The sequence below is a fragment of the Brassica napus genome, chromosome A9 (genome assembly GCF_020379485.1).
Source record: "Brassica napus cultivar Da-Ae chromosome A9, Da-Ae, whole genome shotgun sequence".
NCBI lineage: Eukaryota > Viridiplantae > Streptophyta > Magnoliopsida > Brassicales > Brassicaceae > Brassica > Brassica napus.
This window is the reverse complement of record NC_063442.1, coordinates 4763566-4779370: the sequence shown is the minus strand read 5'-3', so window position 1 is coordinate 4779370 and position 15805 is coordinate 4763566. Positions and strand designations below refer to the sequence as shown.

Here is a 15805-nt window from a genome sequence, read left to right as displayed (position 1 = left end):
AATACAAAATTAAAATTTCTGTAAATCATTTTTTTTTATTCGCACAGTTTTTAGTCCTTTATTTCACACAGATTTCAAACCATCGATGGAACAAATCCATGAACCATTAATACATTATTTAAAATGTAGCAGAAGTTTCATTATCATTTTATTTTTTTCTTTATCTAGAAGTTTATCCAGATAGAACATAGTTTTTTGAACTCCTAATAAATTTACTTGTTTTAATTTATTAAAAACAGCTTTAAATTCCTAATCACAAATTGCTAAAAGCCTAAAACAAATAAATAAAAGAGTAATGACAAAATCCAACAACGAAATAAAAAAAAATGAAACGAAATCCAGAAAGTATCAACTCGTGTGTAATAGTGACCATAAATAAACAATGACAATAAACCCCTCTGCATAATGGGAAACAAATCTCTGATACAGTTATCAATCGCATTTCTCGAGGATACAATTGTAAATTACCAATAAATCAATAAACACTGTCCAAAATAAAAAAACGAGCCACGGCCAAGTTGCAAGCAAAAGCATCGGAGTCAAAGAATCCATCCGATTGAGAGAAGAGAGAGAGAGACGAAAAAAAAAAAAAAAAAAAAATCACAAAACCTTTCTCTCATTTTCCCATCACTTTCTCGGAAGGAATCGTCGTTTCTCTCTTGCCATCATCCTCCTCACGAACAATCGAGAAAGAGTCATCCTGCCACGGATAACTACTAATCCCAAACTACCATTACCTTCTCTCGATAAGTTGACCCCGACGAATCCAAACACACCTCTGATTCCCTCTGCGATTCTCACTGTTTGCTCTAATCAAAATCGATTTTACTAATCCTACAGTAGAACGAAATGGCTAGCCAAGGCGGGTCTTCAAGACGGAGCTTATCCGTAACGACTTCGTCTTTGCACGGGAAGAAGAAATCCATGGAACTCGGCGAACGAGGCCTCGACACTGGCCGGAGATCTCTAACCGTTTCGCGTTCTCCGTTGTAATGTTGATTCCTTTAGAAGCTAAGTAAAAATTAGATTTAACTTTAATCATTAATTTGGATTTTTTGGAAGCAGGGGTTTAACGGGAGGAGAGCGAACTGTTAAGCGTTTAAGGCTATCGAAAGCCATTACAGTTCCAGCAACGACTAGTATCTATGATGCTTGTAAAAACATGGCTTCGCGGAAAGTTGATGCCTTGTTGTTGACTGATTCTAATGAAATGCTTTGTGGGATTCTTACTGACAGGGTAATAATCTCACACTATCATTGATCTAAGCAAGTTGCAGATAAAAGCTAAAGCCACTTTACATCACGTTTGCAGGACATAGCCACAAGGGTGATATCGCAGGAAGTTAATGTGGAGGAAACACCTGTGTCCAAGGTTATGACTAGGAACCCGTTGTTTGTTCTTTCTGAGACACTTGCTGTTGATGCTCTTCAGAAGATGGTCCTAGGTTTGTTTGTGGTGTTTGCTTTATAGTTAGAGGAACATTTTGTTCTATTTTTCTTCTAATCCTTGCGTATTGATCCTGCAGGAAAATTCAGACATCTGCCTGTTGTTGAAAATGGAGAAGTGATTGCTCTGCTAGATATAGCAAAGTGTCTGTATGATGCGATTGCTCGTATGGAGAGGGCAGCTGAGAAAGGTAAGGCTATAGCTGCTGCTGTAGAAGGTGTTGAAAGAAGTTGGGGAACAAACACTTCAGGTGAGTGAGGGAACTGAACCTTTCCCAGTTCAATTCTCATTTTCTCTTGGATTATTATCTTATCAGATTTTTAGATTTTCATTATCTTGATTTTTTGTTAATGTAGTTCACAACACTTTCATTGAAACGCTACGAGACCGGATGTTTAGACCTTCTTTATCAACAATTATACCGGATGATTCAAAGTAGGTAATCTCTTCTTTTTCTAATTAAGTTCTCATTACAACAATCTTGAGTGTTCTTTTCTTACCCATCGCTGGTGTTTGTTCAGGGTTTTGAAAGTCTCACCAGCCGATACAGTGTTAACTGTAGCAAAGAAGATGGTTGAACTTCAATCAAGCTGTGCAGTCGTGATGATCGAGGACAAGCTTGGAGGGATATTTACGTGAGTTCTCTTTTCTGAAAGTGCCTAACATTTTATCTCTTTCTCAGCTCAAGTGGTTCTACCAACTTCCCTTCAGATACTATGATATAAGCTAGCTAATGAAAATCTCCTGTCTTCCTCCAAAGAACGATATAGAAAACTAGAAAAGTTGGATTTATTTGAGTGAATCCCAGCTCAACCAAACTAAACTGCCTGATACCCATCAGTTCTGGTTAATTATGTATACATTTGGATTTTTGATTATGCTGTGACTGAAGTCATTTGTCTTCCTCCTTGTACTTATACTAACGTCTAAAAGTTTGTTTTGTCTGTTATCTAGTTCCAAGGATATACTGATGAGGGTTGTGGCTGAAAATCTTCCTCCATCTGAGACCACAATGGAACAAGTATGATTTACGAGATTCTTTTCTTCTTCTTTTTTGGTCAAGAGGATTTAGAGATTAGTCTCCTCTTCAAGTTTCCAGTTCTTAAGTTTTGGACTAAATAGTCTGACAGTTTTAGATTCCTGTTTCCAGTCGAGTTTAATCGTTTGTTCTCATTCGTAGGTTATGACTCAGAATCCAGAATCTACGTCAGTTGACACACCAATCGTTGAAGCACTGCACATCATGCACGAGGGGAAATTTCTACACCTTCCTGTTACGGACAAAGGTAAAATGTTCTGTTGCATTTTGGATTGCAAGTAAATAGGCAAAACGTATGTAAATAACAAAAGGGCTTTCTGATTGCAGAAGGAGATGTAGTTGCAGTTGTTGATGTAATCCATGTAACTCACGCTGCTGTCGCCACAGTAAGTCTCCTATCTAGAAACTTCTGTAAAGTGTTTTGATTATGACAAATCCACTGATCTCATTTTTGATGTGATCAGGCTGGAACTACTGCGGGAATAGGTAACGAGGCGACAAACACAATGATGCAAAAGTTTTGGGATTCAGCAATGGCATTGTCTCCTAATGAGGAAGACGAGGACACGAGAAGGTCAGTACCTCGACTTGCTTAAACCACTAAACATGTTTCTCTTCGAATTGAGCTTAGTTTTTGCTGACTTAGGAAAACAACTGTTTTCAGTGAAAGCTCTTTGAAAGTTGCTTCTGAAGCTGAGACAGGAAAATCCTTACCTTTGCCAAATACATTTTCTTTCAAGATCGAAGACAAGAAGCACAGAATGCACAGATTCATAAGTGGTAAAGCAAAATCTTTGTCTTTGTTCATCAAACAGTTTTAATATTGTGTGTGTACTCACATGGATTGGTTCTTGAATTACAGACACTCGTAGTTTGACAGAAGTGGTAACCGCTATACTTCAAAGACTAGGGGATGATATCGATCCAGACCACAACATACCCCAAATTTTTGTACGTATATAACCTTTTTTACAAAATAACGATGCAAATCTTTTTCCGAAATGTTATAATGGTGGTTGTAATCTGCAGTATGAAGACGAAGACCACGATAAAGTGTTGTTGGCTTCAGATAGTGACCTTCAAGCAGCCATAGACCATGCAAAATCAATCGGCTGGAAGGTAAAAGTAGTTACAGATGAAGATCTTAACGAGATGTTTGCTATCTGAATTGATTGGATTATTATAAAATTGCAGAGTCTGAGATTACATTTAGATGATTCAAGAAAAGGCAAAGGACGAAGAAGAAGAGCGATAGTGTCAGCAGAAGCAATGGAGTATGTTGAGAGAGACGGTTGGGGTGCTACTTACAGTGGAGTAGCGGCTGGTGCAGCATTAGTAGCTGGTCTTGGTTTTATGGCTTATCTCAAGAGAGCCGGACAGTGACTCCTCAAAGAGACGATCAAGTTCTCTTACAGATCGATACAAAGAAACAAAAAAAGTGTGATGCAACCGAAAACAGAGGTTTGAAGATTTTGTCTGAAATATTTATATATACAAATTCATGTTTCAAGTGAGGAGTTCAAGAACAAAGGCTTAGCACCTTGTCCTAACTGCTCACACCATTGTCAAATAAGAGAGAAAAAAAAACTCAAACAGAACAAGGGCTTTGCCATGTGGAGATATCTGCTATAAGTTCTCGAAACTTGTCGATAAGTTCTTTTACATGAACATTCTTCTTTGCAATCTCCTGCATTTACCAACGTTTACAGATCAGCGAACGAGTCTACTCAACATAGTTCTCATGGTTCTAGAACAGCTTAAGCTAATGTTTACCTGTCTGAGACTTAAGGCTTGCTCCTCTAACTTTTCGATTTCTTCTACACTTTCAGGAGTTTCTAAACCGTTTTCCATAACAGATGCTTTTGCCTGTAACAGATGAATACACATTATAGATCCTTCACCTAAACCTAATGGTTAGTAACAACATTATGTTCATTACCTTCTTCGAATTCGGAATCGCAACAAGAACAGCACGAAGAGAAGTCACGGAGTTCTTATACCGAACACTAGCTTCATCCAGAGCACTATTCCCACATCCTCCACAACCAGACTCCGAATGATGCGGTGCTCCGTCAATCGCAGCCGCGTCGCCGGTAACGATAGCCGTCCCGTTAGAACTCGCGGTGGCTGGTGTAGACCACAAAGAAGGATTGCAAAGCTCATCATTCATAGCGGAAATGATCTGAAAAGCAGACTCGATAGTTTCTTCCAAATGCTTCTTCCCTTCCATCGCCAGCTCCTGCGTCGTCATCGTCGTCGTATTCACAATACTCTTGATTCCGATTTCTTCTCCAGCGACCAGCACAGTGAACGCTTCAAATACGGCATCGTTTTGTCAAATTATAGTATAAAAATAAATTAATAAAATAAATAACAAATTTGATCAAAAAAATAAATAAATAAATAACCCGCCCATGGGTCAGCCTGCTGCTAATCGGGAGGCTCCTTTTCATGCGTGGCAGAGCGTTTGGCAGAGTTCAGGGGGAGGTGATGACGTGTTTATGGAAGTGGAGGGAGTAGAGGCGGCCATGGGAATATTGATAACCCAGGGTTAGTAGTTAGTACATTGTTTAAATCAATCATCTAGGGCCTTTAGGATTTGATTAAATGTTATTGAGATGTTCATAAGCTAATCACATTACATTAAACATGCAGATTACTAATGTTAAAGTCTCTAATCATTGCATAGCTCTCACTTTCTGCATACTTTGGATTTTGATATCTTTCGTTTGACTCCTTCCCTTACAGTACCATTGTAACCGTGTTGTGCAGTTGAGAGCTTGGGAAGATTCAGATGCTTGCCTTGTCTTAAAACCCAGAAGCTGAGATTAATCCTCATTCAGCCATGCTTTGAGTTTTTTTGCATGTGTCCGATTCTTGTGTTTGTTTGTGATAACGACAACAACAAAAAATCGCTCTTTTTATTCCTTTCCTCTGTTAACTTCTAAGTTATTGCAGCAAAAAAAGAATGTAGACTTGCTTAACTATCTAATCTAAATGTGCAGATTCTAATTTATGGTTTGCTTATTGGTAATGAATTGAAGACATATGAATGAGGATATACAGTTTGTTTGTTTCTTTCAAGGAAATTTTCACAGCTTGTATTGATCACTAGGTTATATATATTTATTTTTTTAAAAGATTCTGGTGTAGTTCGGACATCTTGGGCTTTATCAACCTCTTACGTTTTCACCGGTTTACTTTCTGCTTGGTTCGTTTCTATTTTCATGGTTTTGTTTGATAGTGAAATCGTTGGGGGCTCTATTCAACATTTTATAGTTTTGGGGTAGGAATATGATTTTGATAAAACTAGATGAATATTTGCACATGGAATTGAATATCACAAGGCCCATCGGAAAATACATTAGGCCCAACAAGGACCCATATCGCTTAGAAAACACAATCGGTTGGTGTCTTCTTCTCCCTTTTTGGTACCGCTTTGCAGTTTTCATTCTCGATCTCTTCTCTGATCTCGCTTGGTGTAGCGTTGGCTAGTGGTTTATCAGTGGGTTGGCAATGGAGGCGTCATCTTCTCGGTCATCGGAATCTTCAGACGAATCTGCTTCCAAGTTCCTTTCCGACCTTCCTTCCCGCGGTTTCTTGTCTTCAACCGTCGTCCCCTCCAATCCGGTAAGCTGACTGCAAATTAACTAAACCCATTTGGTAAAGTGATTAGCTTTTATATAACCCATCACTCGGTGAAAAAAAAAACAGATCTTTACCCACTCAATTTTAGTTCCTATGCAAAAAAAAAACACTTGATTTTGAATCTGTAGGGAATTGTATGGTATGGAGTCTTATCTGATACATTTTCTTTGTGAATTTTAAATTTTTTTGTGTGGGTTCTTATCAAAAGAATATTTGTTGGTAGCTTGCCAAGTGATTGTATTATTCGTCAAGGTTCAATCTTCAATCGTGGATTTTGCTAACTTTCTTTTGGATATTGATTACAGGGAAGCTTGAGGGTGTACGTATGTGAGCATGACACATCTCCCCCTGGTATCTCTTCTCTCTTAAACTCCTCTTTTTTTTTTTTTGATGAGTTTGATCTTAAGAAGATAGTTTCTTGCAGCAATCTCTGTTTATGTTTTGATGAGTTTGATTCTAAAAAATGCTAACTTGATTTTGGTCATACTCATATCCAGAAGGACAGCTTATCAAGACAAACCAGCAAAACATACTAATCAGATCCCTCTTGTTGAAGAAGCAAAAAGGCGAATCTAGTTCTAAAGGAACTCCTGAAGATGGTCCTAAAAAGAGGTAACCAGCAAAGACCTTAAATTTCTACTCTGTTTTAGTTCGCTCCTATTGGCTACAATAGTGGTTTGTTCATCTTTTACTTTTTTTTTTGTTAATCACAGGGCTGCGAATAAGGCTCTGGACGAGAGGAGCTCAGCTAAAAGGCCTGCTACTGTATCTAGACAAGGTTAGGTTGTTGCTATCTGACTTCATTCTTTTGGCTTTTTCTTAACAAAAGTTTATTTATTATGCACAGAAGGATCAAGCAGTCGTTCAGGAGAGAAAGACTTGCAGTCTTTGACTGTGGAGAAGCTCCGTGCCCTTCTCAAGGAGAAAGGTCTTCCAACAAAAGGAAGAAAGGCAAGTCAATACATATGTAGCTTCTGGTTTGTTTTATCTTTTCTTGTGTGTTCTCTGAGCGATTAATGAACTTGACTTGTCTCTCGCAGGATGAGCTCATTGCACGTCTGAAGAGTGCCAACTGAAGATTCAGAGACGCTAAGTTGAATGTATGTATCTTTAGAGGTTTCGAATATTCAAAAACAAAGTGATGGCAAGTATGGTTGTTCTTGATGGATAGAGATCTCTTCTGGTGTACTGGTTATCGAGATGATAAATTATGAATCTGGTTTTGGTTTTGAGATCTTTCATCAAAGAATTAGTGACCTTGTAACATGTAAGCTCATCGAGTTTAACACTAGTTTCATCGTTTGACCTGCAAACCAGAGTAAACCAGACCGTGGTGGTATAAACCAGATGTATAATTGAGCTGCTTTTGGTTAATGTGTCGCCTTTTTGGTTAACGCATGATACAGTGTTTTTTTTTTATGATCAAACGCATGATACAATGATTAAATGTTTAAAAATCATAACATGACAAATATAAAATATGGTTGTAACAAAAAGGCTCTTAATTTAAAGGTATTTTAAATCTTTAATAGTTTAGAAACTGTATAATTTTGTTTAGGCTCTATGAATAACCAACCATTTAATTTGGTCTTGCAGAGTTTTAATGAAGTTTGCGTATACCTTACCGTGCATGGTTGCTTTTTACTTCAAGTTGTATTTATTTCCAAGTTGGTCAATTAACTCTTTACATGTTTTGAAATTATGTTTTTCAAATTATATGATGAAATATGTTATTTTGCTAACAAAATAAAGGATTTAGGCATTCAAGCTTAAGTATTTACTGCTTGGGGGTTTGAGATTTAAATTGAAGAAGTTACGTTTTAGACAATTTTATTAGTGTATAAAAGGCATGATTTATTTTGTCCATTTTGATTTAAGTTTTAGTCTATTTTCATTACTTTGCTCTTTATGGTTTATTCATCTTTTGATTAGAATAAATTCTGTTTTCATCATCATAAACAAAAAAAAAAAGTTAAGTAAAAACAAAAATTCGTGTGATTCAAAACCACGAGCCTCTTTGGACGGTGATAATGACACAATGAACTTGTGAGATCGGAGAATGAAGAGAAAGCACTTTAGTTTATTTTTAAAAGTGGTGATTCTTCTTTGGTATGTGTCATTCATAAAGACAAATAATTGTCTGTCGAATCAATGCAAGAAGAGTGATCTGGACAATTTCTAATGAGTAGAGAGACTTGTCGTAATGAACCCAATCCTCTAAACGGCGCCCTTTTCTAGCCACAATCTGAGTGGCTGACATCAATCTTCCTTATTTTGCATATGAATTAATTATCAATTAGTTATAATTTTTAGTTTTTCATATTATACAACGATACAAATAATTTTCATGCATGAACTAGTAACTATTATTGTATACTGCACAATACTCTATATTCTCATGCCATATACGTAAATAATAGTGTGTAAAAATCTTCTATGGTTTGTACTAACTAACAATATGTTCTGTATAGTATTTATTTTTCATAAACATAATTCTTATTCGACAGCAATTAATAGCTTTAGTGAAACAGCTAAACTTATATTTAAAAAGCTGGAACATTTTATTGACTATATATATATGCATCTTACATTTCATGTTTTCTTGAAATATTAAGAAAATATGTCGTATATGAAAGATCTAAAAAATTGCTCATGATTTTAGGAAACACGAGCTTGAAAAGAAGTGTCAGTGGAACTAGTTCCGACTTTTTCTTAATGAGATAAACTCAATTTTCAAACCACGAGAACCACGTGCATATAGAGAATAAGTTAGATAACTAGTAATCCCAAAAAGTGTATTCTTCATCCAGTTGAATATCTTGCAGTTATTTGTGTAAAATTTCGGCCGAGTAATTTCATCAACGTCTTCATTCTTATCCCACACATGCATGTTTGTATTGGCGGATTCTTGAACAGTCGATTGAACCAGCACTTGTCGGTGCAGGTATAACTGTAAACCCAAACTTAAATATTGTTTAAAGAGATAATTCTAGTATGGTTAATACATATGTCATTAGCTAATAATTACGATGCTTGGAATATTTTTAAAAAAATTGAAACCCTAAGGTTTTATTCTTCAATTCTGAATTATAATTTCGCCTAGAAAAGAGAATCTCTTACCAACATATGTACTGTAACTACAGACGAATTGCACAATGTACTAAACAAGATTGTTTGTTCATCGCATATAACATAATTATATACTTTTTCCGTTTCAGTTTAATTATTGGTGTACAGTAATTTTTTTGTTTTCAAATAAGTGTTTTTTATAATTTTAATTTAAAATTTATTGGTTTAATATTCCAATATATTTTTCAATGATTGAAATATAGTTAGATGTATTAATAATGATATTTTTATTTAATAATTATATAAAGTAAAGATTTTCTTAATTTATGTGTATAAGTAAAAAACCACAATTAAAATAAAACGTAGGGAATACTTAATATTCCTTGATTTTAACAAATCTCCAGGATCCCCTAAGAATCAAAGTTCATTATTTGACAAAAACAGATAGATCATTCATTTATATCATCACTGTGACTTAACTAATGATTATAATACTAGTAGTTTTCTATTATTTAAATTAGGCTATCGAGATTCTAAAAGAATATCTATATATAGTACTAATCCAGTTTGGACAATTGATTTTATTCATTTTTCTTGATACATGTTTACATTTATGTAACCTATAACCTTACCACTTAAATTAAATATTATTTTGACATCATATATTAGAAACTAATTTGAGACAGTAGAGACCACTGAAATCGTTTGACAAAAAATGACGACTAAATTCATTATAACATATTTAATCATTAATTATAAAACAAAATAAAGTCTTAAAGAAAAACAAATCAACTGTTTTGCTTTGTCAAAGTCTGACTCTGAGCCGTGTCTATATTTTATTTCGGCTGGAGATTTGGCAACCAGGCAGTGCGGGAGGCACTGGCCTGTCCTTGTCCACATCTATATCTCATTTATCTCATTTTAGGTCAATGAGATGTATTGTTTTTTTTCTTTTTGAACTTTGTGAGGTTGTACTGTTGCGTCGACATATATTAATATATGTTTCAATATGTTATTATCAGTTCGATACTTATTGGTTTAAATTGATTCGTTGCAGCTATTCAAGCAGATACAATTTTTGATCAAGTTAAGCTATTTTTTTAAATGCATAAATTAAATTTCGGCTGAAGATTTGGCAACCAGGCAGTGCTAGAAGTGCTGGCCTGTCCTTGTCTAAATCTATATCTCATTTATCTCATTTAGGTCAATGAGATTGTATTGTTGCGTCGACATATATTAGTATATGTTTCAATATTTAATTAATTATTAGTTCGATATTTATTACTTTAATTATTCGTTGCAGCTATTCAAGTTACAACTTTTGATCTATTTAAGCTTTTTTCAATGCATATTAGTGTGGTTGTTAAATAGTAGCAACTTAATATATATAGTAGCAGTTTTTTTTTCAATATATAAGAACTTAGACTATAAATTAACCTATTATTAAATAGTAGCAAATTAATATATAGCTAAAAGTAAAAATATATAATAAATGAATAATACAAAGACTGGCCAAAGAAAACGATAAGTTAAAGAAATTAAATATTTATCTTTTATTACGTCGTTCGCTGGACTGATATGGTCGGAGCCACAACTTGTGTTCTGTATAGATTATTATTGTCTCATCCTATATACTGTATAGATAGCTCCTATAAATAACAGGAACTCACACATCAAAAACATAAAATTCAAACTACCAAAAGAAGAAACAAAGAACTCCAAAAATGGAAATTCTAATTGCATCTTTCTTTCTATTTCTAATATTAGGAATTATCCTAATCTTCTCATTTTCAACAAAAGCCCTAAAGAAACAACAAACCAAATCCTCCTACAAGCCGACTTCGTATCCACTCATTGGCTCTATCCTCTCCTTCAACAAGAACCGCCACCGTCTCCTCCAATGGTACACCGATCTCCTCCGTCTCTCTCCCTCTCAAACCATCACCATCGACCTCCTCTTCAACCGCCGCACCATTGTAACGGGTAACCCCGAAAACGTCGAGCACATTCTCAAAACAAACTTTTGTAACTTCCCTAAAGGCAAACCTTTCACCGACCTCCTCGGAGACCTACTCGGCGGTGGAATCTTTAACTCTGACGGCCAGTTATGGAGCTCGCAGCGTAAACTCGCTAGCCACGAGTTTACAATGCGTTCACTTAGAGAGTTTACTTTCGAGATCCTCCGTGAAGAAGTCGAAAACCGCCTCGTCCCGGTTCTTTCCTCCGCCGCGGACTACGACGGAGGAAGGACGGTGGATCTTCAGGAGATTCTAAAACGTTTTGCTTTCGATGTGGTTTGTAAAGTTTCTTTGGGTTGGGATCCGGATTGCTTGGACTTAACCCGACCTGTTCCAGCTTTGGTCGAAGCATTTGACGTAGCGGCGGCGATTAGTGCTCGCCGCGCGACGGAGCCGGTCCACGCCGTGTGGAAGTTAAAGCGTTTGTTGAACGTGGGGAGCGAAAGGAGGCTTAGAGAAGCGATCAAGACCGTACACATGTCCGTGTCTGAGATCATACGTGCCAAGAAGAAGAGTCTTGATATCAGTGGTGACTTGTCAGACAAGCAAGACCTCTTGTCTAGGTTTCTCGCCGCCGGCCACGGCGAAGAAGCCGTGAGAGACTCGGTGATCAGCTTTATCATGGCGGGAAGGGATACAACGTCGGCGGCGATGACGTGGCTGTTCTGGTTGTTGAGTGAAAACGGTGACGTGGAGGACAAGATTCTCGAAGAAGTGAGGAACAAGGGATCTTTAGGGTTAGGGTTTGAGGATTTGAAAGAGATGAGTTACACGAAAGCTTGTCTCTGCGAAGCAATGAGGCTTTACCCACCAGTGGCGTGGGACTCAAAGCATGCAGCAAACGATGACGTTTTACCAGACGGAACACGTGTTAGAAAAGGCGACAAAGTTACTTATTTCCCTTACGGTATGGGAAGGATGGAGAAAGTGTGGGGTCAAGACTGGGACGAGTATAAACCGAACCGATGGTTTGAGGAAGAACCAAGTACTAAACCGTTTTTGAAAAGTGTGAGCTCGTTCAAGTTTCCTGTTTTCCAAGCTGGACCAAGGGTTTGTATAGGGAAAGAAATGGCGTTTACGCAGATGAAATACGTGGTTGGTTCGGTTTTGAGTCGGTTTGAGATTATACCGGTTACCAAGAATCGGCCGGTATTTGTTCCTCTCCTTACGGCTCACATGGCTGGTGGGTTAAAGGTGAAGATCAAGAGGAGAGAGCATTAGTAATAATCCGATTTACTCAAATCAATAATTCGTGTCCTTATAGAATATCCAGCGAATATGTAAAATGTGTGGCTTATACATTTAATTAAATTAGTATATGTATGTATGATTCACAGTTTCACACAGATTGCTAGTCAATACAAAAATATATAAATCAGTATGGTTGTCTTATCAAAGTGGATGCAATATATTTATCAGTTTGATAGACATACGTGGACATATATATGAAATCATTTTTAAAATAGACCCCCTGCATGATTGGCTGGCTACTAATCAATAACTGTAATTGGAATTTAAATTTCAGAATGAATGATATATAGTGAGTGCTGTTTTTTTGCATGAGGTTCAACGTGCTGTAAATTAGGGACAATTTAAAATATTAATTTTGCTATAATATAAAGAGAAATTCTGTAGGATAGACTTAAAAATTTTTTTGTCATAAATATTACCTTAAAAATAATAATGATCAAAATAGACTTAAATGTTTTATCAAAAAGAAGTAATCTAGACATTAGTTACTTATTAGTATTGATTGTTTTTTTGGTACAGGGTCAGAAAAAGGATGAAGAAGACAAGATCATCTCGGGGTTGTAAAGATGTAGACAGAATCACTGATTCTGAATCAGTGCCTTGTCAGATGATTTACTGGTTAAGATACTAACGTGTCTTCCGACAAGAGTAGCTGCGTCCACGAGTGTCTTTGGATTTGGTTGCCAAAACTCTGGTACTATAGTAGTGTTTTAAATCATCGAAGCAAAAACATAGGGCGTTTTCTTGATCGTAATATGCCACTACATAGAGCTCGGTTATGGAAAGCTTCCATCTCGTACTATTTGGTTCATCGCTTAGTACTAAAGATATCGAAACGTGGCTTGCAACTGCACTTTCACGCAACCTTTGCGAGCTCTTTCTTATTAATGAGTATTCCAACGAGAAGCCAAATATATTGCCTAGTAGATTGTATACCTGCAAATCGCTCGTGGTCTTGAGACTCCGTGGCGAGATTCGTCTGGATGTTCCTCGTCTGAGCCGTCTTCCCTCTCTCAAAACTTTGGAACTTATACTTGATAAATACGATAAGGGACTGATCACGTCTTTGCATAGTGAAACTGAAGGTGTGTTACCACGTGGGTTAGTGATAGATTCTCCTTCTTTGAAGTATTTGAAACTCCGGGATCGTCATCAATGGAGTCGTCCCGGATTTTCGATTGAGACTATGCCTGATTTAGAGGAGGCATATGTAAATGTTCAATATTGTAAGACGTCGTCGAGTCTTGTGGTCTTATGGCCCCAACCACATCTATAGAGCGCCTTATCAGATCAATCACATCTGTCAAGCGCCTTACAATATGTTCAGAGGTAAGTTCTTTTCTTTTTTGGTTTGATTAAACCAAATTTTGAATTGTTTCGAAGAATAAATTTATCCGACCATGTCTGGTTTACATGGAAAAAAATACTATGCCCTCCTTTCCTAATTAATTGCAAATTTTCAGTCTCTTTTATAGAATCATGTGTTTATACTTATTCATCTTTGTAGATGCGTTACACTGGTGGTTTTGTCTTCAACCAGCTTGAGCATTTGAAGCTATGTGTATGCGGAGGGGACTCATCGAATCTCCTTGCTAGGTTGCTCGAAGATTCTCCTAACGTACGAGTGCTAGACATCTTTGAAATTGTACCAAGTTTCTTCCATAAACAATTATTCTACATTTTGTGCGCACACAATATGATTTTAACTTGGTTCTTCTAGTCAATTGCAGGATCATGATGATAGGGACTATGAGGAACTAATAAGTACTGTTCGCACCGTTCGTGAAAGTGTTCTGTCTAATTTACAAACTTTTAACTGGTCAAGATACTTTGAAAGAAGACCACAGGAGATGGATCTTGCGGTTTACATCCTAGGAGAAAAATGGTCTCTTAAAGATTGCAACAATCTCGTCTGATGCACTGCCTTCTGGGAGATGATCATGGAGTTTGTTGACTTGCTTCCCAGGCATCAACCATATGCCATTATGCCAAGTCGTATTTAGTCTTTAGATTTTTTAATTTATGTAATAGAATTTGGAACTTTTATATGTATACTTCTATTCGTCTAGGAAAATGCAGATTCTTGCAAGTTTTATTCTATAAGCCTTCAACTTCTTAATAGTAGTTGTGGTTCACGTTTCTGAGTCTCCACATCCACGAGTGAGTTCCAGAGAGAAAATAATAAGATAAGCATATATATATATATATATATATATATATATATATATATATGCGTTTCATGGTTCAATAGAGTTTTTTTTTCCTTCCAAAACATGAATAGGCCTGGCCACTCATCAAATAACAGATGAGGCACTGGCTACCAGTTCCATCAGGTAGGCTCCTACCTACAGCTCGAACCAGGCCCAGGTCCAAGTGATTGTGGATATTACCATGTTTTAAAGACGATGAAGCTAAAGTTAAAAGGCCATCATAGTATCTAAACATAAATTACTATTTTGTTTCAGATATATTACAAATTCGAAATTTTCTTTTCTGTAATAAACTCGGGGAAACCAATAATATTAGCGACTCGCTAATAGTCAAAGTCAAAACCTGTTCGAGTAAAAGCTCTAATAATGAATAACTATGGTCTATGATGATGGTCAAAGATATCTACTAATGTATTAAAGTCAAAGTCAATCTTCATATTCTTTTTAGAATATTCATTGTAAATTTATTGCTACCAAGTGTTGTGTGTTATAACTTATAAGATACATAAAAGTTTAAACTATTAAAACATAAATGAAAATATGTTAGGAAGCTATCACATTTACCTCATATATACGCAAACCAGGCTCCATCATTTCCCGACAGTTATGTACACGTATTTGATTAATATGAAAATAACGTAGATGAGTGAAAATTAATGTGCATAAAGTTTATTACATCCAAATTTATTGATTGAAAAACTACAAAATAGCACATCAATCGTATCAAGCTACAAGTGCATCGCTGTAGTCAGATATTTTTTTATAGATCAAAGACAACTCATCACAATTCACACACAAACAAACCACAATCGGTTGTTATCATTTGATTTCTAATAATGAATAATGCGTAGTGTGGATAGAACATAGAGGAGTGAACAAGGAACACATACTTTGACTTTTAAACACTCGAATTAGAAGTACTCCAAGGACAGGCTGTGTAGCAAACAAACAAAGTAACTCAATTCCCTATGCCTCCTCAACCAATTCATTTAAATCTTCACCCACCACTTCTTACAAAAAAACAAAAAAACATAATGTCATTAACTGACTAAAACCATTTTTGAAAAGTTTTGTAGTTATATTTTATTCAGCTTTAATGTTTCTAGTATTTCATTTGACGACC

The 15805-nt window shown here is 36.2% G+C and overlaps 5 protein-coding genes across 7 annotated transcripts; 4 read left to right on the top strand and 1 right to left on the bottom strand.

Annotated features, from left to right (window-relative positions):
• The first annotated feature begins 536 nt into the window (after positions 1-536).
• LOC106366196 (CBS domain-containing protein CBSCBSPB1-like) lies at positions 537-4156 on the top strand. 2 transcript variants are annotated; one of them, XM_013805769.3, is made up of 15 exons: positions 538-750; positions 841-989; positions 1066-1237; positions 1313-1445; positions 1527-1697; positions 1804-1882; positions 1969-2082; positions 2402-2468; positions 2628-2733; positions 2814-2872; positions 2951-3060; positions 3151-3266; positions 3349-3437; positions 3516-3605; positions 3681-4156. In XM_013805769.3, the coding sequence occupies exons 2-15, from the start codon at positions 850-852 to the stop codon at positions 3867-3869; spliced, it is 1635 nt and encodes a 544-aa protein (XP_013661223.2). In that variant the 5' UTR covers positions 538-750; positions 841-849; the 3' UTR covers positions 3870-4156. The 2 variants fall into 2 exon arrangements, with proteins under 2 accessions (XP_013661222.2, XP_013661223.2); XM_013805768.3 differs by having other exon boundaries at positions 537-989.
• Positions 3931-5113, bottom strand: LOC106366197 (mediator of RNA polymerase II transcription subunit 30). Its single transcript, XM_013805773.3, has 3 exons — positions 4426-5113; positions 4260-4352; positions 3931-4173 (listed from the first exon to the last, which is right to left on the bottom strand). The coding sequence occupies exons 1-3, from the start codon at positions 4735-4737 to the stop codon at positions 4075-4077; spliced, it is 504 nt and encodes a 167-aa protein (XP_013661227.2). The 5' UTR covers positions 4738-5113; the 3' UTR covers positions 3931-4074.
• A 507-nt stretch (positions 5114-5620) lies between these two features.
• LOC106364123 lies at positions 5621-7366 on the top strand. 2 transcript variants are annotated; one of them, XM_013803753.3, is made up of 6 exons: positions 5621-6116; positions 6440-6485; positions 6632-6746; positions 6848-6912; positions 6985-7085; positions 7175-7366. In XM_013803753.3, the coding sequence occupies exons 1-6, from the start codon at positions 6003-6005 to the stop codon at positions 7208-7210; spliced, it is 477 nt and encodes a 158-aa protein (XP_013659207.1). In that variant the 5' UTR covers positions 5621-6002; the 3' UTR covers positions 7211-7366. The 2 variants fall into 2 exon arrangements, with proteins under 2 accessions (XP_013659207.1, XP_013659206.1); XM_013803752.3 differs by having other exon boundaries at positions 5886-6116; positions 6982-7085.
• Positions 7367-10511: 3145 nt separating this feature from the next.
• LOC106364122 (cytochrome P450 94B1) lies at positions 10512-12599 on the top strand. The gene has a single exon (XM_013803751.3). The coding sequence runs from the start codon at positions 10928-10930 to the stop codon at positions 12440-12442; it is 1515 nt and encodes a 504-aa protein (XP_013659205.2). The 5' UTR covers positions 10512-10927; the 3' UTR covers positions 12443-12599.
• A 467-nt stretch (positions 12600-13066) lies between these two features.
• Positions 13067-14636, top strand: LOC125577754 (putative FBD-associated F-box protein At5g38570). The gene is made up of 2 exons (XM_048739489.1): positions 13067-14117; positions 14203-14636. The coding sequence occupies exons 1-2, from the start codon at positions 13980-13982 to the stop codon at positions 14386-14388; spliced, it is 324 nt and encodes a 107-aa protein (XP_048595446.1). The 5' UTR covers positions 13067-13979; the 3' UTR covers positions 14389-14636.
• The last annotated feature ends 1169 nt before the right edge of the window (positions 14637-15805 follow it).